General features: G+C 41.2%; 1 protein-coding gene across 1 annotated transcript in view; it reads right to left on the bottom strand.

Moving 5' to 3' along the window:
* EEIG2 (EEIG family member 2) overlaps positions 1-17,051 on the bottom strand; it is a 75,278-nt gene that overhangs the window by 14,047 nt on the left and 44,180 nt on the right. Inside the window, exons 4-6 of the mRNA XM_008535280.2 lie at positions 12,754-12,870; positions 8,803-8,849; positions 1,097-1,200 (exon numbers count right to left, since the gene is read on the bottom strand). Of these exons, the coding sequence (XP_008533502.1) occupies positions 1,097-1,200; positions 8,803-8,849; positions 12,754-12,870 (268 nt within the window). The remainder of the gene's footprint in view (positions 1-1,096; positions 1,201-8,802; positions 8,850-12,753; positions 12,871-17,051) is intronic.

Below are 17,051 nucleotides of genomic sequence, written 5' to 3' on the forward strand. Positions count from 1 at the left end.
ATGCCCCCAGGATTTGGCAATCATGTTACTGGAGACATTTCAAGAGAAGGCAGAAGGTAGAAGCCAGATTGCACATATGTTTAGGAATCAATGGGTAGTATAGTCTTTCTAGAAGTTTGGCTACAAAAAGTGTGAGAGAAAGAGGGAGGGGGAGAGGGTGTGAGAACATGGAAGAGAAGTAGCTAGAGAAGGATGTAGGGCTAATGAGTTTTTGTTTTTATTCAATATGAGAAAGAATACAGAATATGTAAATACTGAAAAGGAGGAGGCAACGGAATGGTAAAAAGTACACAAAGCATTCACTGATCCTAAATCTGGAAATTTCATTGTCCTCATTATCTATAAGAAACCTTATCTTTGCATATCTGAAAAGGTGGTAAAAATGTTATTCGTGTCACTATACTTTTCTTTTCATTCTTTCAAACAACAACCCTGCTCACATAACAGGGGAGGAGAAAGGAAGCTTCTAACTCCTTTTTCTCCAGCCAACTTGACATTTTCCTCACCCTGCTGGAGGAGGTTCTGACTGTGGCTGGAATTTGCCTGGAGAAGTGGCTGTCAAGGTGTGGCCTGGGGCTCAGCAGCATCAGCATCACCTGGGAACTTGGTAATGCAATTTTCTAGCCCCAATCCAGGTCTACCTAATCCCAAAACTCTGGCTCCCGTGTCGGCAATCTATGGTCTGACAAGCCCAGCAGGGGATTCTTATGTACACTAATGTTTGGGAACCACTGACGAGGGACCGTGATTCATGGAAGAGAAGAACACCTGAGAGATGACCAGCAGAAGCTGCTGTGCACATGGAATGGGAAAAATCCTGCAGTATCCTGTTCTATCTGTGGGGAGTGGAAGCATCTGATGTTGGTGGTAAGTCACTGATAGCTCTTAACTTGTCAGAGCATAACACTTTAGACAAAATGAAACATTGACTTAACCAAAAACTGCATAATTAAAACTCTGCTAATATTTATTGGCCCATTTTTCAAGTCATATACCCATAGAATTTTAAATCTGGGAGGGAATTTGGGAATCTTTTAGGATATCAAAGAGTACTGTCCTACACAAATTAAAAAACCAGTAAGCTACACATTCATACCTGCTATTCCAAGATGGATTTTGAGAGTCTCTCCACCTTTTCTATCTTCTTCCAGAGATTCAGATTCACCAGCAATCGGTATAGACATTGATGTAGAAGGAGGCCTGTAAATAAACATTTCTAAGGATCAGAACTTGATTTATGCGTGAATCTGACAGTTTGAAATGCTATTAGAGATTGGTTGTATAGTCAATACACAGCCTTAGTAAGGTGCCTTGTAATGTTACCTCTCTGAGGGTGAAAGTAATAGAAATCAACAAATGACATAAGAGCATCCTCAAAACTTGAATAAAATTCATGGGAGAAAAAAAGGTGTTTTCTTTTTCTGGAGAGGAAGACTGTCCCTGAGCTAACATCTGTCACCAATCTTCCTCCTTTTACTTGAGGAAGGTTGGCCCTGAGCTAACATCTGTGCCAATCTTCCTCTATTTTATATGTGGGACACCGCCACAGCATGGTGAGATGAGCGGTGTGTAGGTCCACGCCTGGGATCTGGGCCACCGAAGCTGAGCATGTGAACTTAACCACTATGCCACCAGGCCATCCCCCCAAAAACGGTTTTCTACACAACAGAAATGTGAGACCAGAAAGGGCACTGCCTTCCCAGAGTCTGGAAAAGAGAGAAGGAGTCTGTCAGTGTGTTCCCAGCACTATGGGTGGAGGGTGCCCCTCCGTATCTCAGGTTGGAGGGGAAGACCTCATGCCTCCTGCTTCAGCGCCTGAGCTCTCCTGCTGACTCCACTAACTTCTTCAATAGTATCCATGGCTTTATCTTCCACCTTCTTCTCTGTAAACAGTTCACCTGCCCCAGGGAGTCTATAAAGAGCCCTGGTTGTTCAGATTTGCTTTTTGGGCTGGATTCTCTGGGAGTAGGTGATGGATATATTTTTATTGGCTAATTCAAGGCTCCTGTCTCCATGTGGAAGCTGTGAAGCAGAGAGGGGCAAGTTTAAATTCTAACAAGATTCTTTTTTTATTTTATTTTTTCCTTTTTCTCCCCAAAGCCCCCCGGTACATAGTTGTATATTCTTCGTTGTGGGTCCTTCTAGTTGTGGCATGTGGGACGCTGCCTCAGCGTGGTTTGATGAGCAGTGCCATGTCCGCGCCCAGGATTCGAACCAATGAAACACTGGGCCGCCTGCAGCGGAGCGCATGAACTTAACCACTCGGCCACGGGGCCAGGCCCCTAACAAGATTTTTTTTTTTAAATTTTTTTTTTTTTTAAAGATTTTATTATTTCCTTTTTCTCCCCAACACCCCCCGGTACATAGTTGTATATTCTTCGTTGTGGATTCTTCTAGTTGTGGCATGTGGGACGCTGCCTCAGCGTGGTTTGATGAGCAGTGCCATGTCCGCGCCCAGGATTCGAACCAACGAAACACTGGGCCGCCTGCAGCGGAGCACGCGAACTTAACCACTCGGCCATGGGGCCAGCCCCCCTAACAAGATTTTTTTTAAAAATAAAATATCCCTAAGCTTTTGAGGTTGATATTCTAGAGGAAAACCACATCTTCCTAGAGACTGTCTCTTGGTGTCCTGAGATAAAATAGGAAGGCAGCTGAAGGGATCATGAAGCTGACCCACTATGTGGCAATTCTTAAATTCTTACCGTATTATCTCAACAGAATCCTCAGGCTAGTCAGATCCTTGGGGACACAGACATTTAAGACTGCCATTAAACCTACTTAATTTAGAGATTATTTCTATCTCAAGACCTCCTAAATCCCAAAATTGCATATCCTACTGGGATATTTTCAAGTAATTGTCCTCTAAGTACATGTAGGTCAATATATCCCCAACTAAGCATGTTTTCCCCACCTCTGTTTTCTTCTTGTCTCCACCATCACACCCCTCAAAGTCACCCACACTAGAATCCTAGGTATTGTCTCTGCTGCCATCCTACTCACATTTCTCCATATCCAATTAATTTCCAAATCCACAGGTTCTCTCTTAATATTTCTCCTATTTATCATCTCTTATCTGCTAATTACTTTAGTTTGGCCTTTGTACCTTTTCCTGCAGGACTGCAAGAGTCTCCTAGCTAGTCTGCCTACCTGTATTCCACTCTCTGTGGTCTTTCTGAAATGTGCAAAATGAACATGTCACTCTCTAGTTTAAAACACTTCAATAGTTCCTTCGGGATAAAGCTCAAACTCTTTAGAATGGCAACACAAGGCCCTCTGCAGTCTGGCCCGGACCTATCTCTTCAATTACTAAAAGCTACATTTTAAAATAATGTAAAACAGCTTGGTGAAAAAAACTCTGCATTCAATAGTCTATAAGAAAAAGTAAAATGTAAAAGAAATACACTTACTAAGAATGGAGTCTACAGTCACAGCCATTAATCATTGATGGTGACTCATGCCTGCCTGTCTAAATTCTTATCTTCTTTTTGTTTTTTTAGGTATGCTTTTTGGTGAGGAAGATTGGCCCTGAGCTAACATCTGTTGTCAATCTTCCTCTTTATTGTTTTTCCTCCCCAAAGCCCCAGTACACAGTTGTATATCCTAGTTATAAGTCCTTCAAGTTCTTCTATGTGAGATGCCACCACAGCACAGCTCGATGAGCGGTATGTAGGTCCATGCCCAGGATCCGAACTGGTGACCCGAGGCCATCAAAGCGGAGCATGTAAATGTAGCCACTATGCCACTGGGCCAGCCCCTGAATTCTTGTTTTTCTAATGTCAGTTCCTTTCTTAGGAATGTCAGGTCACAGGTGGCTTGATTACAGCGTCTCCATCCCTCTACCTCTTAGACCTGTCTTCCAGCCCTTCAGAGCTCCCAGCCTGTGGCCTCTTCCCTTTCTCCCTCTCTATCAGTCTCCCTCTGGCTCCTCTCTTTCCTGCCCAGCCTGACTTCACAGCCACAACATTTTTAGCAGTACCTTCAACTTGGCATCCCTTGTTCTCAAAAAACCTGAAGAACCTCAACCCTCGATCATTTCAGCCATGTGTATTAACTACTCTCATAGTGGGGCAACTCAGCCTTAAGGGGAAAATTCATCAACCACGGCGATTGATATTAAGGCAAAGTTAGAATCTAAAATCTTAGCTGGGCCTTGGCAGCTCTCCTCAGTCTCCATAGACAACTCAGCCATGCTGAATAAATAATCACGGAGTGCCCATCGTGCGCCAGTTTTTATTCTATCACTCTTTTTGTTCTGAAAATATTTTAATATCCCTTATCAGAAACTGTTTAATATAGCTCAATTACAGAATGAAAGAGATGGGATTATTTTATTTTAATTTCACAGTAATCTTTAGAGTATGTGAAAAATGACCTCCTAAAATGACAATACTATCTACCTGGTATTCCATAAATATTCCATGCCCTATAACAATGCCATAAAACTTGTGCAAGCTGTTTTCTCTTCCTAGAATGTCTCTATCCACTGCCTCTGCTTAGTAATTTTCTATTTGTCCTTTAAAAATTAGCTCAGTGTCACCCCCTCAGTGAAGACTTTCCTGGCCTTCAAGGAAAAGCAGGTAGGGACTCTCTCTTCTAAGCCTCCGGAACATCACACGTTGGGTGTCCGTCTCCCATATGAACAGTGAATCCTTCGAGCGGGGGGCTGCTCTTATTTAGTCTGGTAAATGTTAGCACACGGTAGGCAATCAATGCATGTGTACTGAATAGACGAGTGATTCCTGGGACCCTGGATAAATTGGTTCCTTAACCTCTGAGCTTCACTGCCCCCACTTAAAAATACGGAAATACTCACAGGGTTGTTTCAAGAATTAAACCGGAAGAGAGTAACATCCATTAAATCATTCTGACAAATGGTAGTTTCCTTCCTTCTAGAATATGAATGCTGCACAGCCCTAGCCATTCGGGAGGATTACACCATCCCTAGATCCACTTTACCAGCAAATGACCAAATACCAGTATTTTCAGAGTCAGTTTCACTCTTTTACAAGAGTTGGTGGATGTTTGATGAGTTGTACAGAACTACAACACGGAGTTGAGGGCAGGTGGTTACAGGCTGACTGACCAGCTGTCTTATTCATAAATACCGGCCTCATGGTACAAAATTTGTATTTCCAAAAAATTATACAATGTATCCCACAGATCTTCTGCTCATAAAATATCAAAACTAGAATTTAAATCTGAGAATGCTAAGGATCTGCTGTACTCTCGTTAGTTTCTCTAGTAGGCTTTCAAAAACCTTATATCATGAAAAATTCACAGACAGACAAAAGCAGAGAGAATAGTAGAATGAACCTCTCCGGAAGTTATTTACGTCTACATTGTACAGACAAATACTCAATCAAGTCACTCAATTGCTCTGTGCCTTGGTGTCCTCACCTGTAAGACAAGAACTTGGATTATACCAAGACTTTTTAAACAGGCTCCATGAAGCTCCCTAGGGACTTCAGTGGGTAGCAGCATACCATACCTTTTCACCCTTCAACAGAAAGATGTTATATACTGGGATTCATAATACATTTCAGCAAAGGATTTTGTGGCTAAATATTCTGGAAAAAAAAATCACTGGACTAGACAACTTCCAACATTCTTTTTAGCTCTAAAGTACTGTGATTATACATATTTAATATATATTGAAATATAATGATAAAAATAATTTACTTTTTATATCAGTAGTTCAAACATTTTTCTATTCAATTCATACTCAGTATGTGAGGGGCATGAATGTGTTAGAGTTGCCCTTTCTCCACTGACAGTTGCGAAATTTCAGATATTGAAAGAAAAGAGAAAACAAATAGGCACGTGCTGCATAATGACTTGAATTGGTCACTGATGGACCGCATGTACGACAGTGGTCCCATAAGATTAGTACCATATAGCCTTGGTGTGCAGTAGGCTATCCTGTCTAGGTTTGTGTAAGTGCACTCTATGATGTTCACACAGCGAAGAAATTGCCTAACAACACATTTCTCAGAACATATCCCTGTCGTTAAGTGACACACGTCTGTACTAGGGCTTTGAGTCTCCTGAGAAATACTTTCATGTATCTTGGGATTAGGTAAGGTCTGTTTATTCTAATGAATTATAAAGTCTTTTTCTATAAATATAAACTCTAGATGGTCAGAATTACATTTGTGGAGATAATACAGAACATAAAGATGATTTATTTTTGAGCTCTTCCATATTTGAATTTCACAAGTAGAGAGAGAAAACGGCAGAGAAAGGGCCAGAAAGGGAACAGTCGTAAAAAGTTCATGAGAAGGAATGATGAACTCACTTTCTTCTACTAAGTTTTGCTGCTCATTTTCTCATTTCATCCTAAATTGATTCCACTAGAAAAACATATTGTTACCTAAGAAACCAAAAAATAGCATAGCACAAACTGTTTAGTTCCAAGAAAACAGGAAATAAAGAAAGAAGCTAGGAAATTATGGTTTGAGAGAAGACAGCACAGGAAGGCAAAGTTATAGGAAAATCCATAGTTTTAATCATTTAATGATTTGTATTAAAATACATATTTTCATCTCTGCAAAACAGCTTGTAAGTAGAGAACTATATGGATGTGGCTATTAAAAACACGAAGCTGATGTATAGGGAAGTAATTAATGTTTTCTTTACTTTTCTAAATATATTTGTCTCAGATATTTAAATAATATTTAATTAACTTTCATTTTTAATATTAAGTGCCTTCAAGATAGCTCAGGCAATCCTACTGCCTTTTCCCATTCAGTTCACCTCCACTCTCCGAGGAGACTTTCACATCTTTTCCTCTTTCCTCAACACCCCTGCCTGCATCTTTCCCATCCTCAATCTTCAATGAACACCTTGTTTCCTATTTCACTGAGAAATTAGGAGAAATTTGAAAATAACTTGTATATACTTCCTCTTCTCATCTATCTGCATCTGGAGCCATATTCTCTACCTCCATGCCTCTTGACAATCCAAGGACACCATTCCAGCAACTGTCTCTCTTCTCTTCTGACTACATTTCTCCCTCTCTATTGGATCATTCCTATCAGTATACAATATGCTGTACTATCTCCCATCTTAAAAGAAAAACCTGTCCTTGACTTCATATTCTCTTTTTATTTATGACTCCGTTTTTCTGTTCCTTTTTCACAGCAAAATTCCTCATAAGAATTGTTTATACTAAACGTCCCCAATTTTCCTCCTTCAAAATTCTCTTTAACCCTCTCCAATAAGTCTGCAGTCTAAGAGCATTCTACCACAGTGTTTGTCAGTCACCAATGGTCTCTAGACTGCAGATTCCAAAGGTCAATTCTCAGTCTTCATCCTCCGTGATTACTTCAGTGGTGGGTGGCACAGTCGATTACTCCCTCCTTTTTGAAACATGTTTTCACTTGGTTCTCAGGCCAGTACTTTCCTTTGGCTCCTTCCTCCTATCTCACTGGTTCTCAGGCCAGTACTTTCCTTTGGCACCTTCCTCCTGTCTCACTGGTTGTTCCTTTGCTGGTTCTTCCCTATCTCCCCAACCTCTAACACACTGGAGTGTCCCATACCTTAGTCTGTGGTTCTTTTCTTTATTTATATTCTCTCCCTCTAGGACATTTAATCAAATCTCATGGCTTCAACTAGTATCTATGTGCTGATGACATCATGATTTCCAAATTTATATCTCCAGGCTGAGCCCTCCCCACTGAACTTGTAGTGATATATCCAACTGCCTCTTGACACGTCTGGCTGGATGTTAAACAGGGATCTCAAATCTAACACGTCCAATGCCCAAGCTCCCAACCTGTTCCTCTATTAGGCTCTCTCATTTCAACAAACGGAAATATCATTCTTCCAGTTACTCAGGCCCCAAACCCTGAAACAGCCTCCTAACTCATCTACTATTTCTGCCCTTGCCACCTTCACTGCTCCCACAAATTGTCTATTCTCTACCTAGTGGCCATAAGTCAGATGATTTTACTCCTCTGCTCTAAACCCTCCAGTAGCTTTTTATCTCACTCAGATTATAAGTGGCCCACAAGACTATTATTATAATGGCCTACAAGACTGTTTATCATCTGATTTCATCTCCTGTTACCCTCCTCCTCATTCACTCTGGTCTAGACATACTGGTGTCCTGGGAGCGACTTGAATATGTCAAACACACTCCTCTCTCAAGGCCTTTGTCCTTGTTCCCTCTACCTCAGATGCTCTTTCCCCAAACATCTGCAGGGCCTGCTTCTCCGCTCCTTCAGGTCTCTGCTGAAATATTATCTTTACCAGGGAGGACTTCCCTGACTGCTCTCTGTAAAACAGCCACACTTCTCCCCACCATGGCCCTCCTACCCTGCTTTATTTTTCTCCAAAGCACTTATTGCCATCTTTATATTATATATGTACTGACTAGTTTGTTGTTTGTTTTCCTCTTACAATGCAAGCTCCAAGACATCATGGACTTGGCCTATTTTTTTCACTGCTGTTTTTCTAGCATCTAGAGTAGGGCCTAGCACACTGTAAGGCATTTAACAGATATTTGTTGAAGAAATGAGTAAGTCCACAGAGGTCAAATTAAAAATTTTACTTTGTATAATTTCACCCAAAACCTGAAGATGACAAAAGACCTATAGCTTAAATAATTTAGAGAGGTTGTTTGGTAATAGGTAATAATAACTTCTATGAGGGTCGGGTCAGTTTCCCAGGAAAGGAGATATTAGTATTTATAAAAGGTATTAGCCTATAAACACTACAAAATATTAAGGTAAAAATTTAAACAAATAAATCATTATTACACTTTCAGATAAACAGCTCCTCTATTGAGCATCAACTTACGTTTTAAAGCATGGGTCCCCAGACATCAGCTGCATACTGATCAAAACCTAAACACAAGAAAAATAAAGGCTGTGATTATAAAAGATGTGTTGAGAGGAGAAGCCCTGTTCTGCTAAGCTATGCGATCTCCACAGCACCTCGTCCAGTGTTTTCTATTTGGAAAGTATTAAATAAAATGATTGTTGAATTAAATTGCTGCTTTGTATAGACATAGATTAAAAATCATTTTTAACATTCAAAACTCTGTAATTGTAAAAATCAGAGTGGAAAAGACAGAAACAGAAAGCTAGTGCTTCACAGGTAACAATCCTGTGGGTGTGGCTGAGCTGGTCTGGTTTATCTGTCTCTCCTCCCAGGTTCCCATGGTGCTTGAGCGTCTGGAATGTTTCCCTCCGAGCTGCCCTGCGGATGCTTCAAGGGGTGCCTGCTGGTGGCTTGTAAAGCAGAATGCTTCAGGCTTTTCTTCCAGCTTTAGATCAGAATTTAAAGCTTTGCTAATGCTTTCTGAAATGCTGCTGTTCTCTAGTTGCTGAGTGCCTTTTAAGAATCAGCCATAGGATCTTATTATGTTCTGGGAATAATAATAATAACAATAATACCATTAACAACAATCATGATTCAAGAATTTATGATGTGCCAGGCATAAGCTAAGTGTTTTATATGCATTATTTAATCCTCACCACTCTTGTGACAGATTGATACTTTCATTTTAAGCCCAGGTGATTAAGCGATATTTTCAAGATGAGGGTAGAGCTGAGATCTGAACCCAGGACTGCATAATACTAAAATTCACGGTCTTAATGAATAACTGGATATATATATATATTATTGCATGTTTCCCACCTAATGGCTGACATGTATTTTTTTTTTAAAGATTGGCACCTGACCTAACATCTGTTGCCAATCTTCTTTTTATTTTTTTCCTGCTTCTCCCCAAAGCCCCCCAGTACATAGTTGTATATTCTAGTTGTGAGGGCCTCTGGTTGTGCTACGCGGGATACTACCTCAGCATGGCCTGACAAGCGGTGCCACGTCCATGCCCATGATCCAAACCAGCGAAACCCTGGGCTGCAGTAGTGGAGTGCGTGAACTTAACCACTCGGCCACAGTCCCGGCCCCCAAGTATTCTTACATAACCTCATTTCCTTATCTCTTCAGCCCAGTGCCTCCACTACTATTCTTTTTCTCTTTAAATGTTAAACTTATCAAAAGCACGACCTACACCTGCTATGCTGGTTTCCTCATCACCTCTTCTTTCAAAGAGCTCTACAACCTGGTTTCCAATTCCATTCAAACAGCACTCTTGAATATCCCGAATGTCTCAAGAAGGAGATGGAGATGGCACCTACAGCCTTTAAGAAATTGTGTAGGGAAGTAGAATAGAGAAGTGGGACAGTGGTTGAAGGGGATGAGAAGTTGTTTTTTTTTTTTTTAGGAAGATTAGCCCTGAGCTAACATCTGCTGCCAATCCTCCTCTTTTTGCTGAGGAAGACTGGCCCTGAGCTAACATCTGTGCCCATCTTCCTCTACTTTATATGTGGGATGCCTGCCACAGCATGGCTTGACAAGCAGTGCATAGGTCAACACCCAGGATCCAAACCAGTGAACCCTGGGCCTCTGAAGCAGTGTGTGCGAACTCAACTGCTGTGCTACCAGGCAGCCCCAATAAGTTGGTTTTTGTTTTTTGTTAAATATAGGAGATACAGAGCTGTTTCTTTATATGTTAATGAGGACGGTTCCTTGGAAGGAGAGACGATTAATAGAAGGGATAATCTATTGGCCAAAGCTCTTGCTTAGGCAAGCTTTGGATTCTAGAACCTAAGAGGAAGGACTGACTTCTAACAGGAAGAGGGACACTTCCTTCATTGTAACAGGAGACAAAAAGAGTAATAGGGCTGGAGAGACAGGAAGAACTGTAAATTCTGTGATGGGAAGATGAGGGAATTTGAGTTTAAAGCTTCTATTTTCTCAATAAAGGATAAAGCAAGACCATTAGCTGAGAGCAAGAGCAGTGTATGGACATATAAGGAGAGGAAAAGTATGAAACAGAATATCTGGGAAACTGGGAAAGGAAGCTCACAAAGGAAGGAGAGCACAATTACTTGATGGTGGTGAGCATGACTTCAGCAATGTCAGCTCTGCTGACTGTGGGATCTTTCTAGCAATGTTGGGCAGCTAGGATGCAGACCCAGAGAGGAGAGTTGAGTTTGATTAGGGTTGGGGATTACTCAGGCGAGAGGAATGGAGGGAGATGGGGGCAAAGGAGCAAGGAGTATTCTTAAGGGTATAATAATCATGGGCCATGGAATCCAAGCTGGATAAAGAGGGAAGTGAAAGGAAGTGGAGGCTAACAGAGAGTGAGAAGCAGTAAGGTTAAGGATAGCTAAGTGAGTAGCAGACCAAGAGGACTGGAACCATAAGCGTTAGTGGTAGGAGAGAGGAAAACTTTAAATTGAAATTGTGGAGGTGGTGAAGTTTCTTTTTATTTTATTATTGAGGTAACACTAGCTTATAACATTATGTGAATTTCACGTGTACATCATTATACTTCGATTTCTGTGTAGATTACATCATGTTCACCACCCAAAGACTAATTACCGCCATCACCATACACATGTGCCCAGTCACCCTTTTGGCCCTCCTGCCTCTCCCTTCCCCTCTAGTAAGGTGGGGAAATTTCTAGTGGTAAGAAAGTGAAGAGTGTGACCATGGGAGCAGGAATTGAGATGAAGAAAAAGAAAAGGTTGCTGGAAATGAGGAGTTTAAGGACCTGCGAGGCCTTAGGCACATATAAGACTAGCTAGACGGAGAGATTATAGAAAGAAGACAGTCCACAAGGATAGATCACCCTCACAGATGGTGAAGCCACCAAAAAAATGATAATAGAAGGGATGGAGAGAAAAACTGGGAGCCAGGAGCTAAGTCATCACTGAGTAGGAGAGAGAAGGTGAGAGAGAGAGAGAGTTAAGTGGCCGGGAGATGACAGAGATTGGGAGGGGAGAGAGTGAGAGCTGAACAGTGTGATCTATAAAGAGTATGGTTTTTGTAGACAAAGTGGGAGAAATGGTGTGAAAGGACCAATGGGGAGCCAGAAGGACACTACTCCATGAGCTGGCCCTAAGGAATGTGGGGGTCTGAAATTAAAAAGTTATTTCAATTTCCAATGAAAATACTGTAATTCAGAGAGTAATTATCCATTTTCTTACACGAGAGATATGAAGAAACTGAATTTAGCAGCTTGTTCAGGATCAGTCCAAGAATGAATAGTGTAGTCTGCATCTTGAGTCTGGTGCTTAGACAGCATGGTAACATGAAAAGACCATCGACCGGTGGCAGAAGATATGCATTCTGGTCTCAGCTCTGCCACCGACTACTTAACCTTCTGAGTCTCAGCTTCTTCATCTACAAAATGGAGATAATCTATCCCCATCTATCCAACCCTGTCTATCTCACAGAGGTAACTGCAAGTTCTTTGAAAATTTTTTATTTATACAGAGACAACCATAAAACCACAAAATCAGCATAACGTGCAATGAAGTTTATATTATGTTATTTTTCTAACTTCCTCCTTGTCTTCTTTTACCATGTCCTCCCCACCTCAACTATACATTCCTTGTTCTTTACAGCTGCTAAACTTGTGCAAGGAATGAACTGGCTATAATAACCATGTCATACATTTTCACATTTTCAGAGTTGTAGTTGTGTTTATCATTCCCTGAATGTTCACAACAACAGAGAGAAACACCTTAGGATCGCTAAGGTAAACATCTGTTACTTTTCACTGCTTCTGCGATTTGGATAGTTCTTTTCCCTAGGCAGTGAGTACTTCAGGGGTGCGGTCAGTGTATGATGTCAGTGTTGATCTCATCTCGCCCTTGACAGTATATACCTGTGCTTATTTAAAGGCAGAGAACCTCATGTGTTGCCAGGGAAATCCTGAATCGTGCTTACTTTAAGAATGGAGTTATCCTGTCTTGTATTTTTGGTATCATAGCCTTCCAGTAAACAGCGACGCGTGGTATTTCCTGATCCAGCAAACTCTGCCAGGTTTAGATCTGCAAAGCCCAGCTATGAAAAGAAAGAGAATTATATTAATAGAATATCTACTAGGCTTCTATCATATTCTTCTTAAAATAAACATTCAAGCCATGCTCTAGACTAGTTTTCTCAAACTTCAGTCATTCCAATTTTTCCCTTCTTAACAATACCCGTTCTATTATTGGCTTAATATGTGTCTTTAAACTGGCTCATTTTTTGCAAAAACTTATTACCTATTCTACTCTTGTCTTAAACAATAGAATCTTTTATTTTTTTTAAAGATTTCATTTTTCCTTTTTCTCCCCAAAGCCCCCCAGTACATAGTTGTATTATTTTTGGTTGTGGGTGCTTCTAGTTGTGGCATGTGGGATACTGCCTCAGCGTGGACTGATGAGCGGTGTCACGTCCGCGCCCAGGATCAAACCGGAGAAACCCTGGGCCGTCGAAGCGGAGTGTGCGAACTTAACCACTCGGCCATGGGGCCGGCCCCGCTAACAATACAATCTTTGAAATCACAGATTTAATGTGCTAAAAATATATTTTTTCTGTACACATTAAAATATATAACTCTTGAAGTAAAAATAATGCATATCAAACAACTAAAATCATTGCGAGCAGCAGTGCCACTCACATCACACTATGGGACACACTAGCAGACCAATCACGTGCATTTGGCATACACACAGAAAACTGATCAGACTTTTTTCTCCCTTTTCTGGTTCTGGCTCTATTCCCAGTTAACCACTGGTCACGGCAGATAGTTGCAGGTTATTAAATTCTCATTCTCCACAGAAGAACTAGAATGATTTAGGTGTATGACACACTTTCTTTGGTACAAGCCCCTTCTCCTTCATCTCCCTTGAGCTGAATCTCTATTTATGAACCCTACTTTCTCTCTTCCCCACACCAACCCTCTCTGCTGCTATCCAGGAGTTCAGCTCAAACCTGTTCCTCCCTCTTATTACTACCCAGGTTCGGTCCCCGATTTCTACAGCTACCAGAGATTGCCCGACAGTCTTTCCTCTGATGTTGCTCAACCCTACTTCTTGTTTCCAAGTGGTACAACAAATCAACCCCATTATATCATTATTTATTTATTTATTATTTACAAACTAAGTCTGTTCTACATGACTAAGTGTATATAGAGTCTTTTATTAACCAAAAACATATTCTGAGTTTGCAGTTAACTAAGCATATCTCTCTGAATACATAATAAAAAGTATTAACTACTGCAAACACTGCCGTGATTCTAAGTTGCCTGCTTTAAGATTTTAAAACACACATTGGGCACATATGAATGGCATTCAAAGATGAAGATTTTAATTGCAGGCGGAAGCATTTTTTTAGTAGTTTTTAACTGGTACAAAAAGAACGAAGAATAAGAACTTCGAGATCAGTTGAAAGGCCACAAGCCCCAAAAGCAGTAAGTCAGAACACATCAAGCCATAGGGAACATCTACCTAATTTTCACAGTTACTCTGGTCTTATTGACTTTTAGGGGTCTGACAGATCAGCACAAAAGCCTGGATGTGTCCAGGGCAAAGCCACATCCAAATGAGCATGTGAAGACTCACATGCCTATCCGATCACACATCATCCACATGCCCTATTTTGTACATTATCCTTTCTCTTTAAACCTCCAACACTTCCTTTCTATCTGTACTCTGCTGATGCCTTGCTTCCTATTTCATTCAGAGATAAAAGCAATCAAAAGAGCACTTCACTTACCTTCCACAAGCTCTTCTCGCCAGCCACAGCCACTCACCTACCTGCATCTGTGCCTTTGTACTCACCTTCCCACTTACTGTAAGTGAACTGGCTGTGCTCTGATCTGAGGTCAAGTGCCCTCCTCTTGCCTATTCAAGTTCATTGCTTCCGGAATTCCTCCCTCTCTTTTGCATTCTAAAATTTCCCTTCTCTACTGGATCATTTCCATCAGCACAAAATATGCTGTATTTTCTCCCATCTTAAGGAACAAAAGAAAACAAAACCTCACTCCACATGTTTCTCCAGTCTTTTGGACTATTTTTCTGCTCTCCTTTATAGCAAAACTTCTTCAAAGAGTTGTCTGTGTTGACCGCCTCTGATCCTGTGCCCTTGGCCACCTCATCAACTTCATTTCCCCCCTCTCCTCCTTATTTACTCTTCTAGCCACAATGTCCTTTTCTCTGAAAATGCCCAACCACCTTAAGGCCTTTAAGGCTTACTGTTCTTTTGCTTGACACAGTCCCTCTTAGATCTTCTTGTAGCTTTCTTCCTCACTCCATTCAGGCCTATGTTCAAATGCCATCTCTCTAAAGGGGCCTTCCCTGACCATCCTAGAACACGCCCTGCCTCCTCCCTCCCCTCCCCTCCCCTGTAGTTGTTGCCCTCTACCCCTTATCTGCTTCATTTTTCTCCTTAGCAGTTGTCATCACATCATCTACATACACATTTCATATTTATTTTGTGTAGTCTCTGTCCCCCAATCCTCCATTAGAATGTAAGCTCCACAAAGGCAGGGGTTTCAGTCTGTTTTATTCATTGCCATCCTCAGTGCTTAGAACACGGCCAGGAACAGTGCTTTGCACATGGTAGGCAGTTAATACATATTTGAGGAATAAAAAACAGCCCACTGGCTTACCATCCACTGTTGGAATGCTGTATTACAGTGTCACTAAGACTAATGCAAGTTAAAAAACAAAGAAGCTGGTCAGCTCCCATTAAGAAAGTATATTAAAAGCTGGGTATCTCAGTGTGATGTTTACCAATGAAGGCTGTGAGGTTTCGGGCTGAAAGTCCACATTCACTGAGCACCTTTTATATGCCAGGCCCTGTTCTAGACAGTGGAAAGCAGTGATGAACAGGAAAGACAAAGACTGTCTTGAAAGAACTTACATTCTAGTGAGGTACCAGAGAGGCCATATTTCCTTATGATTTTCTCTTTGGCTTCACTGAGATAACTATCTCATTAAAATGGCATATATATGTAAATATTAGCTAGATCTGAGGTAGATACTACTTCATTTGGCAAATAATTTCAAGCATCTACATTCCAGGTAATGTCAGGCATTAGGAATGTAAATCATCCCTATTCTCAAGGAGCTCAAAGTTTAATAAGCGAAGATAGAAAAGAAATTCCTATAAAAAAGTGTAAGTGCTATGATAGAGGAAGGCACGCTTACAAGAAGAGAGGAAAAGAAAATTTCTCCATGGGGAGGGATGACTAAGCTGAGTTTTTAATGATACATGAGTCGACATGACAAGAGGAGGGAGAAGCACACGCATGGCAGGGAAAACATCAAGTTTGAAGGCAGAGAGGCTAAAATAGCATGTACACTCCAGGAGGTTTATGACGGCAGTGTGTCTGAAGCCTAAGGATGAGTGAGAATGTGTGTGAGTGCATGCACGTGTGCAGAGAGATGATTTGCAAACCATGATGGGTCTACTATGCTGGGTTAAAGACTTTTCCTTTCATTTTCCCTTACAGGCCATAGACAGCTGCTGAAGGACTAAAAGTCGGGGAAAGATACAATCATGTTTGAACCTTAGAACAATCACTCTGGTGATATAGAGGATGGACTGAAGGGAGACAACAGAGGCAGAGAACAAAGGAAAGGAGCCCAAGGCAGGTTTTAAATAAGAACTAATGAAGGCATAACCTAAGGCTGTAGCTTGGGAATGGGGAGAAGGGATGGTTTCAAAAGCTTTTTAGAAGGGAGAAATCAAGAAGATTTGTCAATCACAGCAGATCCTGTTGTTTGCCTGCCCACCATTCAATGCCCTAATATTCTTTGCTAGCAGAGCCCTGATTTTACTCAAGCATCCACTCTTAGTCATCCACGTGCACAAGAAAAGTAACCCAACCTCTAGCTCATTGTTAAATTGTGATTAGTCTAAGCTAACCATGGCAATCATTCTAATTGTCTGTGACGGATTTAGGAGTAAGCATATGATCCAGTTGTGGCCAATGAAAGGTATGCGGAAGTCCTCTGAGGGCCAAACTAGGCAAAGTTTTCTCACTCAAAAAAAGTCATACATGGAGAAACAGCTGGATTTTGTCATATGTGAATGGGTTAACTAAAACTTGAGCAGCCAGCCACCTGGTGACCATGAGGGGAGCTAGCCAAGGACAAAGTCATCATATAGAGAATGAAACAGTGGAAAGAGAAAAGTAATAGTGGTTCTTGATGATCTTCTTCAGCCAGTGGATTAACCAATCCTGGAGCAGC

Source organism: Equus przewalskii, unplaced genomic scaffold (assembly GCF_037783145.1).
Source record: "Equus przewalskii isolate Varuska unplaced genomic scaffold, EquPr2 ChrUn-13, whole genome shotgun sequence".
Taxonomy (NCBI): Eukaryota; Metazoa; Chordata; class Mammalia; order Perissodactyla; family Equidae; genus Equus; species Equus przewalskii.